Source organism: Myotis daubentonii, chromosome 3, assembly GCF_963259705.1.
Source record: "Myotis daubentonii chromosome 3, mMyoDau2.1, whole genome shotgun sequence".
NCBI lineage: Eukaryota > Metazoa > Chordata > Mammalia > Chiroptera > Vespertilionidae > Myotis > Myotis daubentonii.
In genome coordinates, this window is record NC_081842.1 from 205,842,100 (window position 1) to 205,865,087 (window position 22,988).

Consider the following 22,988-nt stretch of genomic DNA (forward strand, 5'->3'; position numbering starts at 1 on the left):
GGATCTATCCAGTTAGTGCAGAAGTTAACAGTATGAGGTAGATGCTCATTCATATGTCTATTCAAAGATGAGCAGCCACTGTGTCCAATGCTGGGAATAAAATGAGGAACAAGTTGTGAACTCTCCACTCACATGGAAATTGAACCCTCTTACTGGTGTTACTCCCAGATGGGGAAATTGAGATTCACTAATTAAGAAACTTGCTCAAGGTAACAAAAATGTAGATTTGAATTCCATATAATTTGAAACTCACTATTTTTTACATTTTTTCTACCTTCATAGCTTTACTTTACTTTGCCAAGCCATATCATCCCTTTGTGGGATTGCCCTGTTAACCTGACCAGTTAGCCTGTGTCTCTGTACACTCCATTTTCAACCCAGTTACCCAAATACGCCTTTTAAAACTTAAGTCATACCTAGTCAGTTGTCTGTTCAAAGCTCTCTGATGTCTTCCCAGCACAATTGGAATAAAATTCAAACTCCTAACCATGATTTAACTTAACCTGTTGTCTCATTCTCAATACTGTCTCCTGTGTCGATGTTGTATTCTAGTAACTGGCCTATTTGCTGTTCTTCAACCATGTCAGTTGTACTTCCATCTTTTTGTACTTGTTCCCTCATTTTGGAATGTTCTTTCCTCAGATTATTTACGTAATTTTCTCTCTTAGGTCTCAATTCAGATTTAACCTCGCTAAGGAGGCCCTCTAATTAAAATAGTCTCTTCCTCATAATTTTTATTCCTTTCTTGCCTTTATTTTTGTTAGCCTTTAACACCTCCTAAAATAATACTGTTTATATTTATATCTTTATCAGTAATATAAGCTTCATGAATACCTAGACCTTGTCTAGTGTTCACTATATCCCTAGAACTTAAAAAAATACATGGCACATTAGTCCAAGGTATATGCATATGCATTTCCATGTCTCATGAAAGGTTTGTTTCATGAGAAGGAACCAGTTGTCTGGATAGGCTAGGCATTATGCATTGGAGCAACTTTAAGCTGATACTGAAAAGATTAATTGGACATGGATGAGAATGGGAGGGATTCAAAATATTTGAGTTTTTTTGTTTTGTTTATGGAGTAATATTTCCTCAGTCATCTTGTTGGAGGAGCAGCAGAAATTATGTTCTTCCAAGAGAAATGGTGAAAATTCAGAGGAGCTAGTTGGCAAGGGTGGGTTTTAGTCATTTTGACTTTTGAAAAAGGAAACATTTGTTACAAATGTATTCTATCTTTATTGTAGAATATTTAGAAATGTAATAAGGAAAAATACAATGCTGGGGTCCAACCCCAGCAGGTCCAGGGGTCCCCAAAGGCGTAGACGGAGTCGGCGAAGAAGGAAGGACACGGAGACAGTGTTCAGTTGATCAGCAGCCTAGCCAGGATCTCTAGCCAAGTTCTGGTCTGGATCTCCAGAGAGGTTCTGCTTAGGATCTCCAGCCAGGTTCTGTGTCCATGTTCTCTTGCTAGGTTCTCCAGCCAGCTTCTGTCCAGGTTCTCCAGCCAGGTTCAGTCACCAGGTTCTAGTCAGGTTCTCTTGCCATGTTCTATCCAGGTTCTGTAGCCAGGTTCTGTCTAGGTTCTTCAGCCAGGTTCTCTCGCTAGGTTCTGTCTCTAGGTTCTGTGGCCAGTTTCTGTCCAGGATCTTTTGCTATGTTCTCTCAGCAAAGTTCTTCTGTCTCTAGGTTCTGTGTAGGTTCTGTGTCTAGATTCTGTGTCTAGGTTTTGTGTCTAGGTTCTGTGTCCATGGTTCTGTCTTCTAAGTTCTGTCTCTTGCTGTCTTGTTACATCTGTATTTATACCAGTTGATTCAATCCTATCAATCTCTATTCCAAAGGTTAGGGTGTTTCTTATCTCCATTCCAGGGAGTAAAGATTATGTAGCTTAAGCATGATTGTTCGTAGTTAAAGTGATTAATTACCCGCCTGGCACTTAGTTGAGGGGTTTTATTCCCTCCCTAACTTCAGGGGAAAATCCTTACCTGGGGAAACAACCTTTCTCAGAGAGGAGACCTTGGTTAAAACACATAGTGCCAAGAAGGTGAGCAAACATATTAAGAACAGTATGCCATATATGCCAGGTCCTTTGAAACAGCAAGGATGGACCGGCTCCCGGCAATACAATTAGAAAAGTTTTTTATGTATTATAACTATTATTATTCTGATAGTCATTCTTATCTATACATACATCTATATTCAAAAAACAAGTTGGCACTGCTAGACTTATTGATGACAATCAAGAGGAAATGTTTAATAGGCATTTGGAGACACAGAATTAGGTCTTGGGATGGGGAACTGGAAGATGACTATATAGTTGTAGGCTTTGGGGATAGATCTTTATAAGTGAAGAAAATACAGTGAAGTATAGTAGAACCATAACTTTGGGAAAGGTAGGTAGATTGAAGGATCACCTTGGAAAGGATAGAGAAATAATTAAAGGTAAGAAGACCAGGTAAGTGTAGGATTCCGAAGATTTAAGAGGATTTTCAGAAAGTAGTATCGCCAGTGTTGATGCTTGTTGAAGAGGCAAGAATGGTGAGTCTGAGGAAAGAAAATTTGGTCATTAGAAGTTTATTAGTGACATTTGGGCATACAGTTTAGTGTTAGAGGAAGAAGTCAATTTTGGAGAGTTAAAGAGAGCATAGATGCCAAGTGCTTTTCAGACTGGATTTTTCATTAGAAAGATACTTCTGTAGGGATACCATTAAAATGATGCCTTAAATGTCTTTTTTTTTTTAAATTATTTCTCTGTAGCTGCACCATACTAAGCATATAGTAGATACATTGAAAAGAAAAACTGTATGAGTAAAATAAAACATGGGGGATGTGTTCTAAGCATATAAAAGTAAAAGGAAAGATATATAAGCTAAAGTATTATTTGTTTATATTTTGTTTAGCTGTGGGAGATTTAGCATGTTTAAAGACAGGAAAGAACCAGTTGACAGGAGAGGAGGCTGTATTAAGCAAAAAATAGGAGAGTTGAAGAAATAAAGGCTTGTAATTATTTCCACAAGATGGTGAAAAGAAATGTGCTGTTTTATTAAGGTTAAGAAGTTAACCTTTGAAAGGAAGTAAATCTCTTTCTCTGAGGTATAAAGGAAAGAAGTGAAAATAGATGCTGAGAAAAGTTTTTAAGGTTGAGAGGAAAGAATATGAGGAACTTTCCCAGAAGACCTTAAAGTGACCGTGAACACGGATTGGAGACTTTAAGAAGACAGAATTAGAATAGCTGTTGTATGAGAATCATGCTAGATTTTTCAGTAGAAGACCTCAGGTTTTACCCAACAGCAGTGAAGATGAATCCATTTTTTGGAAAGGATTGTGTTAGATTGCACAACTGTTATGGAGCTTAACATCAGAAATTTAATATCAAGTATAATTTTGACACCTTTTGGATTGCTATTATTCATTAATCAGGTTATTTTTCAGAATATGATATGTTGATGTAGAAGTTTCACTAGAAGATTTATCTCATGCAAACACTGATTTACTCGTTAAGACTGGATTGCAAATACTTTAACATAAAGGATTATTTTTGATGTTACTAACGTAGAAACTTGAAGACAATTGTGGTATGATTATTTAATTCTAATTTACCATTGTATATTTTAATTTAATCCTATATAATTTTTATTAAGATAGAATACTAAATCTTTATATGGTGAAGAATTTTTTATGGACCTTAAAATATAATATTCTGATAGAAAAAGGGATTGATTGAAGAAGCCCTGGAGCTTTAAATAATAAAAATTTTAGATTGAAAAAGCTTGAAGAAGACCACATTAATTTTTTATTCAATTTTGTTTTTATAAAAACACAGACATATTTCCATGAACATATGTGCTCTTTATTCATTTTTATGAGGAAAATAAATTATATTCAAATTTTAGTACTAATTTTGCACACTCTTATTAATCAGTTTCCATTTTTCAGTATAGAATACTGTTCTATGTTGATGACCCTAAAGTCATTATAATAAAAATTAGGGTCAGTATCACAAAATTCAAATTATCCCATTGCTCCTTAACCATCTTCCTGTCTCCACCCCCTTAAAGAAAAGGCAGTTAGGCTTTATAGATCTAAAATCAAATGCTTACATTGGGATTCTAATACAGAGATTTTATTTCAGGTCTTTGTAGGTAAAATACCAAGAGATTTATATGAGGATGAGTTGGTACCCCTTTTTGAAAAGGCTGGTCCTATTTGGGATCTACGTCTTATGATGGATCCACTGTCTGGTCAGAACAGAGGGTATGCATTTATCACCTTCTGTGGAAAGGAAGCTGCACAGGAAGCTGTTAAACTGGTATGTGATTACAAAACAGATACCTACTATCTAGCAAGTCATTATTTGAGAGAATTACCTCAGTTTAAAATGTTTGCAGTTAACATTATTTTACTTTCTTTAGTTTTTGCTTTGAATGTTTTTATGTTGACTGAGTTGGTATGTGGCCTTTGCTCTCTGTTTTCTGATTATAAAAGTAAAAAAGAAATGAGGATACCCAAGAATTAATGTGTTGGAGAAAGTGTCCCATAATTCTAAAAAGTTATTAATAGAGCACAGCTGGTGTGCCTCAATGGTTGAGTGTTGACCTGTGAACCAGGAGATCACAGTTCAATTCCCGGGCACATGCCCAGGTTGCAGGCTCAGTCCCCAGTGGGGAGCATGAAGGAAGCAGCCAATCAATGATTCTCTCTCATCATTGATTTTTCTGTCTCTCCCTCTCCCTTCCTCTCTGAAATCAATAAATATAAATATATTTTTAAAGTTATTAATTAGAGTGATTAGTATCTAAAATTCCATTTGAATATTGATAGAAAGGATGTCAATTCTTGCTGTTAAACTTTATGATAGGATTCTTAAAGTGTAATGAAGGCTTAGGACACTGTAGCCAATTCAGGAAATGGTTCTGAATCTGTTTTGTTTTATTTTTGTCACAGCCTAATCATGCAATTTATTTTCTAAGTATATTCTTCTTTTCTATATTTTCGTTTCCAGGTCGTTCAGTCTTCTCTGTCTTTAATCCAGCGGTTCTCAACCTGTAGGTCGCGACCCCTTTGGCGGTCGAACAACCCTTTCACAGGGGTCGCCTAAGACCATCCTGCATATCAGATATTGACATGACGATTCATAACAGTAGCAACATTACAGTTATGAAGTAGCAACGAAAATAATTTTATGGTTGGGTCACAACATGAGGAACTGTATTTAAAGGGCCAGAAGGTTGAGAACCACTGCTTTGATCCTTCTCTTTTTTGCTATTTTATAACCAGTCTTCTATTAATTCCTTTTTACAGGGCTTTTTACTCTTCGTACTTACTTATGAGTAGCAGTAGTAACTAAGTTTTGCAAATTAAGTATATCTTCACTCCTACTGTATTAAAATACAACCATCTCAGTTACTTAACAATGTCATTATATTTTGGCATAATCTTTTGCCAGATATCTAAAGCCCTCACCTAGTCTAGTCCTTCTAGAACAGTAACCTCTTTAACAAAGGCTTTTGTTTCATAAGTTGTCTCTAAATTGGTTCTACTTCTAGTTTGACCCAGATTTTAGTCTTTGTTATGGATTTTTTTTTTTACAGTTTGTTTATTTAATATTAAGTTTTTAAATCTTTATTTCCATGTTTTGGCAATATATGGATGATTTAATTTATAATAACATGTCTTTTAGTAAATAAATGGGTAAGTAATGTTAAAACAGAAGCTAAAGTTTATCAAGGAATAAACTTTATTGATTTAAATAAAACATTTTTTATATCTATCATTTTATATACTTTCGAAAATATTGTGTTTGATACACAGTTTAAAACTTTATATTTATATTTTTAGAATTCTGTGGTTTGTGTAGAATATGAAGTTCTTCTAAATTTCTCTTGCATTGATTAAACATAGTTGTTACTCTTTATATATTATTATCTTGCCAATGGCTTGTCTGTATCTGATTTCATCTCCAAAGTACTTTTTCTGAAAAATCCATGGAAAAAAGTTTTTAGATAGATAAAATCTTAAATATGAAATAAGATAGTTTTAAAAATGAAATGTTAGTAACTTTGAGTTATTTATAATATGGAGGAATAGTGAAAGTTAACAAAAGCAGATTAAATGAAAGACTGGCTGTAACAAGTTTAAAATACACATTTATATTATGGCAAGCCTGAGGGAACTTGGTGAGTTCATGAAGCAGGGAGTGTTTGACCTTAAATTAATGAATATTTTAGATTGAGATCGGTTGTCCTGAGTTTGGGGTGGTTGTGGGGTGTCTGGTTCTTTTCTTCCTTGCAGTGTGACAGCTATGAAATTCGCCCTGGTAAACACCTTGGAGTGTGCATTTCCGTGGCAAACAACAGGCTTTTTGTTGGATCAATTCCAAAGAATAAGACTAAAGAAAACATTCTGGAAGAATTCAGTAAAGTCACAGGTAAAACAAAAATGTATTTAGAAGTTAATTTTGGGAAATCTGTGGTACTGTTTATAAGTGCAAAAAAAAGGATGTGTGTATTAATCTAAGAGTTTAAATGTCTGTTCAGGTCTAAATTGCATCCCTTCTGCTTTTATTATTTTCTGGATTTTGCCAGTATCATTTGAGTTTTTTTATGTTTATAGTGGTTTGGACTAAGCACATTTCCTCATATCCTTAATATCTTGGAATGTCCCCTTCACTTTACCTTAATTGAACCTTGGCTTTTGCCAGAGCTTTTGCCCTGTGGTCTTCAAGTGAAGGCTTTCCCCTTCTGACATTCAGTGTATTTTAGGTCCAAAGGGATTAGTATTCTTGTCTTCTTCCTGTTAGCTCATCTAGATCATATTTTTCAAAATTTGCAATTCTAAATGCATGGAATTGATTGAGAAGTACATTTTATATTACAATGTGTATGTTTATACATTGGTCTGTATACATTTATATGTAACTGAAACAAAATTTAATGAAACCAAATACTTTTACTATTTTACATGACTTAGTCTGATATTTCCTTTTCCATTTCCATTTTTAAAATGCTAATAGAGAGCTACTAAATACTAGTTGTGGTTTAAAAACGCTTTTTTAGACGATTACCTTCCCTTTTAAAGAAAACCCAACTATTCCTTTACATTTTTGTCATCCAGATATACTATCCTTTCCCCTTCCTTCAAGCTGTCATCTATTGCTCTTCTGGTTTCAATTTGTCTTATTAATTGAAGGTTGCTTCTGGCTCACAGTCTTCCTCTTCTGTCCTAAATTGACTTACTCTTAGTACTTTTGCCATAGAGGCATCATCCAGTACCCTAGCCTCCTAGTTTTGTGACCATCTCATCTTCAGTCCTTTACTTCAGCTCCCCCACATGCAGATCACATTCTGGATCTTGTTGCCACAAAATCTAGCCACTTGCGAAATTTTTTACTTCTAACATCCCACATTGTAACCACTGCCACTATCCTCCTATGTAATAAAGGCCTAATATGCAAATCGACTGAACGGTGGAATGACTGGTCGCTATGATGTGCACTGACCACCAGGGGGCAGATGCTCAACACAGGAGCTGTGGTCAGTGTGCTCCCATGGGGAGTGCCGCTCAGCCAGAAGCCGGGCTCTCAGCTGGTGAGCGCAGCAGAGGTGGCAGGAGTGTCTCCCGCCTCTATGGTGGAACTAAGGATGTCCGACTGATGGCTTAGGCCCCCTTCCCAAGAGCTCCCGGATAGCAAGATAGTACAGGCCAGGCTGAAGGACACACACACAGACACACACTGCATGATTTTCATGCACTGGGCCTCTAGTTTATCATAATTGTGTGGGTCAAATACCTCTAACTGTTGACACAGTTCTTTAACCTCATTAGTTTATATTAGTTTATTACCTACCAAGTCCTTTCTGGCTTTATGTCCATGTATTCATTTTTTTTCAGCAAGTGTTTATTCAGTGCCTATTAAGTGCTGGTATTGTATTATCTGCTGGGATACAGTGGTGAATAAGAGAGATCTAGTCTCTGCCCTGTAGAGCTTACATTCTGGGAAAGGAGAGAAGATTCCCCCCCCCCCCCCCCCCATTAAGGAAATATTTACACATTGTGGTAAGCACTGTAAAGAAGGAAATAAGGGATATTTAGGTAGAGAATAGCTACTATTGGGGATTTTATGGTTATGGAAGTCTTTTCTGATAAGGTGACATTTCATCCAAGACATGAAGAATGAGAAGAATGTAGCATACAAAGAGGCATTCCAAGAGAGCAACACATGTCTGTGTTCTAAGGCAAGAAAGAACTTGGTATATTAAAGTTAATAGAAGGCCAGTGTTTTTAAAAGGTAGAATTATATAAAATGAAGTAGGTAGGACTTTTGAAGACCACGTAAGGAGTTTGGATTTTAGTGTATGTATAATGAGATGGTATTTGAAGGTCTTAAACAGGGAATGACATCTGTTTTATGTTTTCAGAATATTATTTTTATTGCTATATAGATAATGGCTTAGAAAGGGGTAAAGAGTAGAAGCTTTCATAATGTTCAAATAGAAGATTGAGCAGTGGAGATGCAAAAAGTAGATTGGCTTGGAATTGGATAGGGAAGATGAAGTAAAGGAGGAAATCAAGAATGAGTCTTTAATTTCTGGCTTGAGAAACCCAGGAGATAATACTGTTTATTAAGTAGGAAAGTCTAGAGAAGACAGATTTGGGGAGTGGTGGTGCAGTTTTGGACTGTTAAATTTGAAATGTCTAAGTCTGGGGTAGAAATAAAATCTAAGCATTCTTAAGGATATAGATAGTATTTAAGAGTAGGAACTAGCTGGTTTTTACCTAGAAAGAAGAATTATGGAAAGATGAGGGCACAGGACCGACCAGAGAGACACCAGTATTTAGCAATTATTTTTATTCTTAGTAAAAACTAACTTTTTTAAAAAATATATTTTATTGATTTTTTACAGAGAGGAAGGGAGAGGGATAGAGAGTCAGAAACATCGATGAGAGAGAAACATCGATCAGCTGCCTCCTGCACACCTCCTACTGGGGATGTGCCCGCAACTAAGGTACATGCCCTTGACTGGAATCAAACCTGGGACCCTTCAGTCCTCAGGCCGACGCTCTATCCACTGAGCCAAACCGGTTAGGGCAAAACTAACTTTTAAGTTAGACCTGAGGATGGTTAGTTGTTGAATCTTAGTTCTCTTTGATTTATATCAATAATTTGATGTTTAAGTTCTTTGGTGTAGTATTTTTATAAATTGTAAGGTCATGTTACATCAAATCTTTAAAACATTGTAGAATGTTATATGTCAAAATGCAGTAGTTGTACCTGTTGTTTATGGCTGTATCTTTATGACCCCTAAAATTAAAAGGGCACATAAAAATATTGTCCCAAACCTCATATCTAATAATGCTGATTAAATTGTCTATTAGGTAATTAGTGAATCATTTTGAGGCTTCTTCAGTTATTTTTTGCTTTTAGGCAAGTGGATTTAGGTCTGCCTAATCAGTAGATGTGTGGTGGATGCTTTTGGCTTATATATCTGGCTGTTGGTTTAACAGAGGGTTTGGTGGACGTTATTCTCTATCATCAACCCGATGACAAAAAGAAGAATCGGGGGTTCTGCTTCCTTGAATATGAGGATCACAAGTCAGCAGCACAAGCCAGACGCCGGCTGATGAGTGGAAAAGTAAAAGTATGGGGAAATGTAGTTACAGTTGAATGGGCTGACCCTGTGGAAGAACCAGATCCAGAAGTCATGGCTAAGGTAAATGCAATTTCTTGGGATGGAGGTGTGGTCATCATTTAAATTTTATACTCAGAATGAAACTCAAAATTTTTTGAGTTTAATATTATAGCTCTTGATTTTAACTATTTAGGCAAGAACCTGTTTTAACACCAAACTTCGCCTTTCTTTATATTCAGGAATTTCCAGTAACCATTCCTTTTCCTGCTGATTAAACGTGTAAAAGGAACTGAAATGAAATCCCTTCCATTAAGTATTTTTATACACCCTGAGAATTTGTTTAGTGCTAGGCATTATAAGGAATACAGAGGTTTAAAAAGAAAAAAAGACAAGGTCTTACTCAGTAAAGAAAGAGGTAAAGTTTGAATTATAATCTTCATTGACCATATTATGACTTTTATTAAATGGCCAGGAATAATTTTGTTTATATTTATATCTAATTTTTTTCTCTTATTTTAAAAAGTTTTTCTTTTTTTTAATTATCAAGCTTCATTTAGGGTATTGTCCCTGTGAAGAAAGGCAGAAGGTTTTCATGTTTGCTGTTATATGGTAGTGGCAAAATATGCATGGCAAGTCCTGTAGAGGGACCTCGTTTTTCTCTGTCCTATCCTTGCCTTGCCAAGATCTTTGTCTGGTAACAGATGGTACCATGAATCCTCATTCTCAGGCTTTCTTTTGGGTGAGTCCTGGGATTGAAGGGACACATTAGAGTTGCATCTCTGTCCCTTTTAGTGACTTTTTGAGTATTTTGGTAAATGTCTTTTTCCTTCTCAGGAAGGCAGCAACTTTATGGATGGTCATAAATTAGTGATTAGATTCTTCTGTATGAGAAGTCTGCCTCTAGATTCTGAGAAGGCAGTCCTCACTCTGATTAGTTAAGAGAGCCCCAGTTTATATTAACATGATAAAATTTTTGTAGGCAAAAACATCTTTGTGTTAAACAGAAGATCCACTGAGAATGAACCAGAGGCTCTCAGATGTGCTGTTCAGTATCTTTTTAACATATTCCTTGAATAGATAATGTCAAGGAAAGGGACTGAGAATTTAAATGGCCCTGCTTTCTTTCCCTTTCCTTCCTTCCTTCCTTCCTTCCTTCCTTCCTTCCTTCCTTCCTTCCTTCCTTCCTTCCTTCCTTCCTTCCTTCCTTCCTTCCTTCCTTCTTTTTTTTCTAGTTTGATTTCAATTTCACTTGTTCTCCCAATTGTGACTTGGGGCAAACTTACTGAATTTGGATGTGACCTACTTTATTAGCATTGGATAAATATCTTCAAATCTCTGATAACTTTGAATCTACCTTGTAGAAGCTAAGTGTAGCCTGTATTGCTTATCCTATAAAAACATTTTAAAAATAGTATTATAGGTATATTATATGAAGGGAATCAAATCCCCCAAAATTCTAAAGTATAGCTACTAATTTTCTCATCAATCACTTTTCATATACTTCTTATAACCTTTCAGATTGAAATTTACCCTAAATCTTTTTATAGGGTTAGAAAACTTCAAATTTTATTATAGTAACTGTTCTTTCTGCATCTGAAACAATTTTGGAATGAATAGGTGGCCTCTATAAACTTGAATAATACTGGTTGAATAAACTTGAATATTACTGACTCTGTTTTCTAATGAGGGGGAATTCACACAGTAGAGTAAAGCTTTTGCTGTTACTTCACTCTATCAGTGTTACAATTTATTGAAGATCTTTTGCCAAGTTGGGTCAGTTTTAAAATCAAACAGTACCTAAGCACCTAAATAAATGTATCTTTCTTAATACAGTTTTAACAAGTAATTTTTTAAAAAAATATTTTTATTGATTTCAGAGAAGGAAAGAGAGAAACATCAGTGTTGAGAGAGAATCATTGATCGGCTGCCTCCTTCACACCCCCCACCGGGGACTGAGCATGCAACCCGGGCGTGTGCCCTTGTCTGGAATCGAACCCGGGACCCTTCAGTCTGCAGGCCGACGCTCTATCCACTGAGCCAAACCAGTTAGGGCAACAAGTAATTTTTATATAGTATGTAATGGTTTCATTTCAGAAAAAAGATAAGGGATCCATGTTTAGTTAAAAAGGAAATCAGTGGCCCTAACCGGTTTGGCTCAGTGGATAGAGCGTCGGTCTGCGGACTGAAGGGTCCCAGGTTCGATTCAGGTCAAGGGCATGTACCTTGGTTGTGGGCACATCCCCAGTGGGGGGTGTGCAAGAGGCAGCTGATAGATGTTTCTCTCTCATCAATGTTTCTGACTCTCTGGCCCTCTCCCTTCCTCTCTGTAAAAGATCAATAAAATATTTTTTTAAAAAAAGGAAATCAGTGGAGGCCTGTCTGATGTAGTTATACTTCAGTATTACAACATTTAGAAAAATAAAGGAGATAGAGAGAGGTGGGAACTGTTCCATTTTTTTCACCCATTGAATTAAGATTTTTCTCCCCCATCCTTTCTATTCATAGAGCAACACTTTCTTCAGTGGATATGTTTGGGTTTTTTTGTTTGAATAGTTAATATATTTCCTTAGCTTAGAAATCAAAATTTTATAGAAAGAGAAGTCCCAATTCCACCCTTATCCCCATCTACCATATCTGTATCATACCCCTTGGTTCCCTATAGGCATTCAGTTTTAGTATTCTCTTATTATCTTTTCGTGTTTTCTTGAGCAAGTACAAATATTGAGGATGTATTATTTCCCTGCTTCTTATACAAGTGGTTGCTGGTAACTTACTGTTTTCACTGATTCATATTTGTTTTATTTGCCACTCTATTTCATCAGCTCCAAGGAAGGTATACCATTATTATAAGTACCACTAAGAAATTATAAACATTGCCAATTAAACTATGACACAGTGCTTATCTGTCACATTGACTATAAGTTGGATCCCTGTTTCAGAAATGGGGGGGGAAAGTCTTACCAACAATGTATCCTAGCAATCTCTCCATGTCAGCTCTTAGAGCTCTTCCTAATTTTTTTGGTGTGTGTGTTTTTGAAATATAATTTTATTGATTTCAGAGATGGAAGGAGAGGGAGAGAGAGATAGAAACATCAATGATGAGAGAGAATCATTGATTGGCTGCCTCCTGCACACCCCCTACTAAGGTTCAAGCCTGCAACCCAGGCATGTACCCTTGACTGAAATCAAACCCAGGACCCGTCAGTCCACAGGCCAATGCTCTATCCACTGACCCAAACCAGCTAGAACTCTTCCTCTTTTTTTTTTTCTTTTTCATTTTTTGTATGGTTACATAGTGTTCCATTCGGTGGATGTACCACGGTATATTCAACGTTCTTGGGTTGTTCAAGTCTTTTAGGTTGTTTCTGTAGTGAATAAGCTTTTGTCATGTCAGTTGATACAAATATGGATATATCTGTAGGATAGATTCTCAGGGGTAGAATTGTGGGCCAACAGGTAAATGCATCTGTTATTACTAAGATTACTATATTCCCCTCTTTGGGAAGTGGACCAGATCGTTTTACCCTCCTACCAGTGTAATACAAGAGGCCTATTCTCATCCTTGTCAAAATTAGTGTATGGTTAAACTTTTGGATTTTGCCAGTTTGATAACAAATGGTATTTCAAAGCCATTAAGAGTTTTCTTTTCTTACTATGAATGAGTTTAAGTTTTTACTATGTTTTCCGGTCATTTGTGTGTTGCTGGTTGTTTTTTTGTTGTTGTTGTTTTGTATGAACCATATAATCATGAATTTTTGCCTATTTTTCTATTCAGTTTTTCTGTTGAGTTTTTTTTATTATTATTATTTTCTGGATCTCTGATATAAAAGAAAGATTAACTCTTTGTTATATAAGTCATTTGGTTTTTTACTTTGCTTGTATTTTTGCTATGTAGAAGCCATTTATTTATTTATTTTTACACATATTTTTATTGATTTCAGAGAGGAAGGGAGAGGGAGAGAGAGATAGAAATATCAATGATGAGAGAGAATCACTGATCGGCTTCCTTCTGCACGTCCCACACTGGGGAATTGAGCCTGCAACCCAGGCATGTGCCCTGATGGGGAATGGAACCGTGGCCTCCTGATTCATAGGTTGACGCTCAACCACTGAGCCACGCCGGCCAGGTGAAGCCATTTATTTTTAGTAGTTGAATCCATCACTCTTTTATAGTTTATAGACTTATAGTTAATAAATTTTGAGTCGCAAAGCCTTCCCCAATGTGTGTTATAAAAACATTTTCTTTTAGCACTTCCATTTCCTCCCTTCCCCATCATCCTTGTGTGTGTGTGTGTGTGTGTGTGTGTGTGTGTGTGTGTGTGTGTATGTGTGTATTTGGAGTTTATCCTGGCATACAGTGTGAAGATATGGATCTGACTTTTATTTTTATCCAGATTAACACTACACTGATCGAATGATTTAAGCATTATGGTTGTTATATCTGGTAAGGTTAGTCTCTAAATTTTTTTCTTTTCTTTTTCCTGGCTATATTTGCTTATTTTTTCCAATGAACTTTAGAATCAGCTTATCCAGTTCTAATAGGGGGAAAAAACCCTGGAAAAACTTGTTTAAGGGAGACTTAGGGACCATGTAAAATTTGTAAGTTAACTTAGTAATAATTATGTGTTGTTGTTTTTTGAAGGTCCTATTTACAATGTTAGGCACTTTAATTATAGGACATGAGAAGGAACCAATATTTATATAAATCGGTAAAATCTGAATTATTTTGGCAATTTTTATACCTTCTATCATAGCACTTAATGTTTTAGAGAAAAAAAGCCTATGCCATGAAGATAGGAAGAAATACTTTAATATAAGACCAGCTAAAATTAAGTAGCCAATGCCAATTTTTTTCTATTTGTTGTATTAGGTGAAAGTTTTATTTGTGAGAAACTTGGCTACTACAGTGACGGAAGAAATACTGGAAAAGTCATTTTCTGAATTTGGAAAACTCGAAAGGGTGAAGAAGTTGAAAGATTATGCATTTGTTCATTTTGAAGACAGAGGAGCAGCTGTTAAGGTAGAAATTTTGTTTCTTGATATTTGAATTCTACTATTGAAACTTGTTAAACATATGTAGTGCCTTTAAAAATTAAAATAAAATTGGTTTTCAACTTCGCCGAACTCTGGAACTTTTTTTTTTTTTTTAACATATTTTTATTGATTTCAGAGAGGAAGGGAGAGGGAGATAGAAACATCAGTGATGAGGACAGTATTACCGATGTCTCCCATTTTTCCCTCCTTTGCCCCCCTCCACCCAGCTTTTCTCCACCCCAGGCCTTAGCCCAGGGTACTGATTTTAACCCTTTGAATGCCAACCAATATCCTAGGAACTATGCTAAAATTGCCAAGGCATTTTTGCTGATTTTACAGCAGTTTAGGAAAAAAATTATGAATCGCAAGTAAATGAAGTTACATATTCAAAAACTTAAGGAAACCTTTACTACATTTGTTTTTATCTTTGACATATATTGTTTGCTGATTGTATTATAAAATACTAGTAGGAAAAAAAATTGAACAAAACATAATGTTAAAATAGAGGGACACCCTTCTCCAATATCTTCCACAAAGTCGTCATCTTTACAGCAAGAATTGACATATTTAGCAATATCATCATCACTAATAAAAGCAGACTTAGAACTGGATGCCATTTCGAAGCTTTAGGGCTACAAAATCTGAGTAAACTTCATAAAATCGTAGTACCTGTAAAAAAAATAGGCAGATAAATGCCAGTGGTCAATTTTAGAACTACAAACATTCGGCATCATAAGGAATCTGCACTTAGGTGCCATCTGTCAATAAAGAGTGAACTACTAGCATCTAATAGTGACACTGCAGGAGGAGCGTGATAGCGCTCCTGGCACTTTTGGCGAAAGACAGGAAGAGTGCGATCGCGCTCCCTGGCACTCTAGGGGTTAAATGTGCCTTGTAGAAAATCTTTGACTAGTTAGAATTGATTGGTTTGCTTTTTCATGGCAGCTAATTAATTAGACCTTATTGCTTATAAAATTCACAACTCGGTACAGAATTTAATGTATGCCTTAAATTGCCAATGGTATGAAACACTGATAACTAGTAAGTTTATACCTTCTAAATAGCCCTTTGATTCAATTGGTATTAAATAATGCCGGGGTCCAGCCCCAGCGGGTCCAGGGGTCCCCAAAGGTGTGGACGGAGTCGGCGAAGAAGGAAGGACACGGAGACAGTGTTCAGTTGATCAGCAGCCTAGCCAGGATCTCTAGCCAGGATCTCCAGCCAAGTTCTGGTCTGGATCTCCAGAGAGGTTCTGCCTAGGATCTCCAGCCAGGTTCTGTCCAGGTTCTCCAGGCAGGTCCAGTCACCAGGTTGTAGTCAGGCTCTCCTGTCAATCTCCACAGTCAGGTTCAGTCCAGGATCTCCTGCCATGCTCTCTCGCCAGGCTCCGCCTCCAGGCTCCGAGGCCAGTCCCTGTCCAGGATCCTCCGGCATGCTCTCTCCAGCGAAGTTCTTCTGTCTCTAGAGAACGTTCTGTGTAGGTTCTGTGCCTAGGCTCTGTCTCTCTTGGTCCTGTCTTCCAAGCCCTGTGTTCTAAGTTCTGTGTTCTGAGTTCTGTGTGTTTCTGTCTTGTTACAACTGTATTTATACCAGTTGATTCAATCCTATCAATCTCTATTACAAAGGTTAGGGCGTTTCTTATCTCCATTCCAGGGAGAAAAGATTATGTAGTTTAAGCATGATTGTTCATAGTTAAAGGGATTAATTACCCGCCTGGCACTTAGTTGAGGGGTTTTATTCCCTCCCTAACTTCAGGGGAAAATCCCTACCTGGGGATTCAACCTTTCTCGGAGAGGTGACCTTGGTTAAAACACAGCGCCAAGAAGGTGAGCAAACATATTAAGAGCCGTATGCCATATATGCCAGGTCCCTTGAAACAGCAAGGATGGACCGGCTCCCGGCAAAATAACAGGTGCATAAAAACTGGCAGGGTGGTTTGCCAAAGAAGTCTGTAAAATTACAAAATTTTTACCTCAGCGACTGGGAATCACATTCATCGATATGGCCACGTGAGCGAGTAGATGCTCTTTTCCAGCGGTTGCCAACCTTTCAGACCTCATGGACCACCAGTGGTCTGTGGGTCACTATTGGCGACCGCTGCTCTATTCTGTTGTTTAGACCAGAAAGCTACAGCCTCATTTAGTTTTAGCTGAAATAGCCAAAACCTAAGGTGGTAAAGGTGCTAATTAGTATCTAGAGAAAGATGGATTTGAATGGATATTTGTAAATCACTAAATGCTCTTTATGGATAGAGCATTTATGTATATCTGAAGAAGAAATGGTTGTATAGGGAAATAGAAAAACTGTGGTGAGGTGATATTTTGTTAGTCACCTGAACCTTGAAGCATGCAGAGGCTATTAGGTGGAACAACATGAATAAAGGACTAGAGCATAGAATGCTTTTGATTATTGTCCTCCAGGTGAGTACTTCATTAGGTCGGGCTTTTTCTGGGCTCTGTGCTTTTGTTTAGTCAAAGTATGTTCCAGGTTAAGTGTTGTGAGGGAAACCTAGACTGTGTTTGTGTCAATTTCTTGTTGAATTCCACTGCTGATCTTATCAGTGACCTCATTTGTGTTTCACATTCTTAAAATTTTTTTCTTTTCTTAAAATCTTTAAAAAAAAATTCTTTATTGTTTAAAGTATTACATGTAGGATTACATATGTCTCCTTTTCCCCCCATTGACCTCTCCCTAGTCACCCCCACCCCCCAGCACATGCCCTCACCCCCCTAGTGTCTGAGACCATTGGTTATGCATATATGCATGCATACAAGTCCTTTGGTTGATCTCTTATCTTCTCCCCCCTTAAAATTTTTATGGAAGAACAATGTAAGACCACATACATATTGAATGCTATTATATTTATTTAAAACTGAATCTTGAAAAGTTTGTGATACTGGCATCTTCCCCATGTGTGGATTTGCCTCTTTGGTATGGTTAAACATTGAAGAGTTAGTTATTTGGAATTAAGGAACAGCAATAGGTAACCCGTTTACTTTTTTAAATATAAGAGTAGGGCATCAGTTTTGTGCTCAATATTGTTTACATATAAGAGGGTGAGATTGAGGGAAACAGGTACTTTCGTTGTTTTTTTATTTTGTGGCTGGATTCATCTTTTGCAAATTAAAATCTTTAAATTGTTTATTAGTGTATTAACTGGCACAGTTATGCTTATGTCGTTATGTTTTAAAGTATTACTTCTAAAATAAATTTATTTTTCTAATTCTGTATAGGCCATGGATGAAATGAATGGCAAAGAAATAGAAGGGGAAGAAATTGAAATAGTCTTAGCCAAGCCACCAGACAAGAAAAGGAAAGAACGCCAAGCTGCTAGACAGGCCTCCAGAAGCACTGCGTGAGTCTGCATTTTAGTAAATACATCTTTGAACAGAGAATAACTTGATAGCGGAGATCAGGTTAATAAAACAAAATCAGGAAGAGTCTTGAAGTAAGCTAATTTGTTTTTTCTTTTCTCCCTTCCCTCCATTGTTAGGTATGAAGATTATTACTATCACCCTCCTCCTCGCATGCCACCTCCAATTAGAGGTCGGGGTCGTGGTGGGGGGAGAGGTGGATATGGCTACCCTCCAGATTACTATGGCTATGAAGATTACTATGATGATTACTATGGTTATGATTATCACGACTATCGTGGAGGCTATGAAGATCCCTACTACGGCTATGATGATGGCTATGCAGTAAGAGGAAGAGGAGGAGGAAGGGGAGGGCGAGGTGCTCCACCACCACCAAGGGGGCGGGGAGCACCACCTCCAAGAGGTAGAGCTGGCTATTCACAGAGGGGGGCACCTTTGGGACCACCAAGAGGCTCTAGGGGTGGCAGAGGGGGTCCTGCCCAACAGCAGAGAGGCCGTGGTTCCCGTGGCTCTCGGGGCAATCGTGGGGGCAATGTAGGTGGCAAGAGAAAGGCTGATGGGTACAACCAACCTGATTCCAAGCGCCGTCAGACCAACAACCAACAGAACTGGGGTTCCCAGCCCATCGCTCAGCAGCCGCTTCAACAAGGTGGTGACTATTCTGGTAACTATGGTTACAATAATGACAACCAGGAATTTTATCAGGATACTTATGGGCAACAGTGGAAATAGACAAATGAGGGCTTGAAAATGATATTGGCAAGACACGATTGGCTCTAGATCTACTACATTCTTCAAAAAAACAAAAATTGGCTTAACTGTTTCATCTTTAAGTAGCAATTTGCTGCCATTTGTATTGGGCTGAAGAAATCATTATTGTGTATATACTCAAGTCTTTTTATTTTTTCCTCTTTTCATAAATGCTCTTGGACATTATTGGGCTTGCAGAGTTCCCTTATTCCGGAGATTACAATGCTTTTATTGTTTCAGGCTTCATTTTTAGCTTCAAAACAAGCTGAGCACACTGTTAAATCATGATTTTGCAGAACCTTTGGTTTTGGACAGTTTCTTTTTTTTTTTTGCATTTGAGATAGATTACATAGGAGTATGGAGTATGCTGTAAATAAAAATACAAGCTAGTACTTTGTCTTAGTAGTTTTAAGAAATTAAAGCAGACAAAAATTTAAGTTTTCTTGTATTGAAAATAACCTATGATTGTATGTTTTGCATTCCTAGAAGTAGGTTAACTGTGTTTTTAAATTGTTATTACTTCACACCTTTTTGAAATCTGCCCTACAAAATTTGTTTGGCTTAAACGTCAAAGCCGTGACAATTTGTTCTTTGATGTGATTGTATTTCCAATTTCTTGTTCATGTAAGATTTCAATAAAACTCAAAAATCTATTCAAAACATTACCTATTTCAAATTCAATTGTGTCCTAAAACATTATTTTATTCGTAATCCTTGCAAGGAATATTGTTTTCAAACTATAACTGCCTATGTGAGTGATCAAATTCATGCAAAATTTCTTATCTATTTCAATATGTATCGTGGCTATCAGACTGAGGATTAGTCTAAATTCTAGTACTTATTCCAAATAGCACTACATTGATTGGTGTTCTCTCATAGTCTCTTAAATTTTGAAATTTTATCCTTATTTTTATAAAACAGGTTCAATGACTTTTGAACATTCTTGCAGGCATTGTATAATTTATGTTAAATAAAGTGGGATTAGGGAAGCAGACTGCAATTTATTTTGACCCACATTATTTCTATAAAGGATAATTTGTTGTCTGAAGACCTTATTTGCTGAATAAGTGAATATATGTAACAGGAAAAAATGTTAGTATTGTGGTGTCAATTGCACTACGGATGAAACTCAGTTTTAGTATACATGATTGGGACTGCCACTTCAGTTCAGGAATATGATTTTCTATTGCTATGTAAATTTATTTTGAGAAACACAAGCCTCACAAGAGAGGCTTAAAAATACCTAGTAAACATACTGCTGACTCTCGGTTAACACCTTTTTTTTTTTTAACTATCCCTCATGGCCAAAGTTTTTGTTGGCCAAGTCATAACGTCTCTTTCCCTGTTTCCTTTAGAAATTCTGATTTATTGTAATGGCCTTTTTGCTTGAGAATAAGAGGAACAAAAAAGTCCAAACTTTACAGTGCAGGAAAGGCTGGATCACTTTCCAATTACTGCAAAATTTTCCCTTCCGTTTTGTTCTTAGGTGGATCTGTTTTTAAATTATAAAAACAAGCCATTGGGGAATAATTAAAAAAACAACACACCTTAGTTTGTATTTTGTTTCTATTTGGTGTCTATTATAACAGTAGCACTAGATTTCAAAATTATAAGCCACTTAATTTTTTACAAGTTTGATTAGATTATATTTTGGGTTTCAAATAAAATATTTCTTGATGAAAGTTAGTATATCTTATTTCTCTTTAAACGTGTACTTATTACATAGTACAGTAAGTAAACTGGCCTTATTAATGTTCCTTTTTTTTTTAATAAACTGATAAAGGAATTATATATGTGGTCTGTTTTAGAGTAGTTTCAGGTCAACATGGGTATGTATTTGGTAAAGCTATGTAGAGATCCAGTTGTGTTGATGTATTTTAATGCCCATGTATAAAAGTAAAGACACCGAAAATCCTTTAACTACTGCTTTTAAACTTTGAAAAATACAACTTGAAGCTCATTATAAATCTAAATTAGACTTGAATAAAACCCTGATTTTCCTAAAGAAGAAAGGGTCTAAAAGTAAAATTTGAGTTGTTTGTATTTCTTAAAAATTAGATGGTACCAGCCACAAAGTTACCATGAAGGGAATTAGGATTTGGAATAAAGTGATGCTTCCCCCACCCATCCTAAAATATAAAGCCCCAGCAAAAACATAAGAACAAAACTTGGGTTCTATACAAATCCTTTCTTTGATTGCAAATTACATTTTATTCTCACCAATTAAAATATATATCTATAGAAATGTTCCTCTAATACTGTTTTATAGGATTTTTATGTCCGTTTATTTAGCAGTAAAATGAAACTTTATAAACATTCAGTCTCACTTTAGAGCTTTTACCTTGTCTTTGTAAACTATAGCTGTAGCAGCATTCAGAAAAAGAGATTCAGAGCTTAACTTTTCACAGAAATCTAATAATCTAATATCTAAATCTGAAAAATATCCATTGAGGAAGGTCTTTATTCTAGATTTGCTTTCATTGTTGTTTTTAATAGGCACAAATGATGAGTTCTGGGAAATTTGATTTTCTATACTCCTGTCATCTTTTTGTTCCCCAACCTAATTCATTTGGTTTTATTTATGAGCCTGCTGTATTAATGTGTGTTAGGAAGTTTTTACTTTATAATGAGATAGACGTCTTTGTAGTTACCCTCTTGAGATTGGCATAAATATACCCCTTCCCCATAATGGAATGCTAATTTTTATTTGATCACTCATTTATAGCAGTTGCTTAAATGTATGTATATGACATTGTTTTAATTTTTTAAAAGCAAAAATGTTCTAATAAGTTGCCAGATTTTTAATAAATCCACATTTGGTCAATTAATATGGAAATTAAGTTACTGTGGTTCTGAAGTTAGTTTTTTTAAACAAAAGAGTTCATAATTTTTCAGTTTTTTTTAGTTTCTGTGGTTATTCTGCATAAGAAAGCCCAATGCTTTCTATTAATAAATAATTTTTCTCTCACTTGACTTTGAAATCTGACTTAGGTGAACCCTCTTTTTTAAAAAGGTCAGAATGCATCAACATAAATTATATATTTTAAATTCCAAAAGAGAAGGGATATAAAATTCTATTCCTAGCGAAAAGCCATATAATATTCTTGAAACTCATTACATCATTTGCCTCCTGCCCATTTGGATAATCATACCTATGTTTTATTAATTGTGTATTATTTGTAAAACCAAACCCTTCCAGTAAATACTTGCTATAAGGCTATTGTCAATTTTAAAGACTCCTAATTATGTTAAAATTTGCTGTTTTGATTTTCCAAAGATAATTTTATTATACTGAGCTATCCATTAGAATCAATCAAAGTAATGTGGAAGAAATAGTAATACTAGTGATGTCGTTTATTATGTGGATCTCTTAACTGAGGAGCTATGAAAAAGCCTTATAGAAAGAGTGCACTGGATTTATAAGTGTGTTTATGTTCCTCTAAGAATGAGAGCTTCTGTTAACTTAGTTGTTCAGAGTAAGCAAGTGGAGTGGATAACTGACTAGAGAATCCAGATTGACAAATCCGTTAACCAGTCATGTTTACTTTTGCATAGAAGTTTGTTGATTAGTTCTTATCTTTGAGATGCAAACACGAAGTTTTAAAAATATTGCATACCTAAAGTATGGGCCGGTAATTTAAATATAATTTTTAATTTGAAGTAGTTACTGTTAATCTTTATAGAAAAGTTTTCTTTTAAAATGTGTATACATATACATATTTTTTATTTAGAGGTTACCAGAAGCTCTGGGCTTTTTGTTTTGTTTTTGTTTTTTAATCATTTTCAGATGTTATCCAGAAATCTGCAAGTATACTTTTCCTGTTTTAACTCCTTCCTTTTATCACCTGACTATCAGGGAAGCGAGGTTGAGGCTGCCCTGACCTGACATGTCATGATGTCGACTTGCTAGGTGGGGTTCGCTGGGGACGATAACCAGTGGAATTATTGGTAAGAACTTTTTTTTTCCTATTTTTTTTTATTAGTAGTGGGGCATTAAGTGTGGGAGAATGCCCATATCCTATAAGTGGGCATTTATGTTGGCCTTATAGAAAAATAAGACTTTAAATAATTTTGTTCTTAATAGGAACATATAATAAGTACTTCATTATGGGCCGGTAATTTATCAATCTCAAATTGGTAGATGAGCAGGAAAGGCCTACAGTATGAATAAATGAAATACTCAGGGTATTATTTTAAGTAATC

At 36.0% G+C, this 22,988-nt stretch overlaps 1 protein-coding gene across 4 annotated transcripts in view; it reads left to right on the plus strand.

Annotated features, from left to right (window-relative positions):
• Positions 1–19,450, plus strand: part of HNRNPR (heterogeneous nuclear ribonucleoprotein R) — a 38,926-nt gene extending 19,476 nt beyond the window's left edge. For 3 of the 4 annotated variants that reach the window (XM_059690862.1, XM_059690860.1, XM_059690861.1), the window contains 6 exons: positions 4,131–4,307; positions 6,290–6,425; positions 9,503–9,708; positions 14,498–14,647; positions 17,895–18,016; positions 18,155–19,450. In XM_059690862.1, the coding sequence (XP_059546845.1) occupies positions 4,131–4,307; positions 6,290–6,425; positions 9,503–9,708; positions 14,498–14,647; positions 17,895–18,016; positions 18,155–18,767 (1,404 nt within the window). In that variant the 3' untranslated portion in view covers positions 18,768–19,450. The remainder of the gene's footprint in view (positions 1–4,130; positions 4,308–6,289; positions 6,426–9,502; positions 9,709–14,497; positions 14,648–17,894; positions 18,017–18,154) is intronic. The other variant, XM_059690863.1, reaches the window with a different exon arrangement.
• Positions 19,451–22,988: the final 3,538 nt, after the last annotated feature.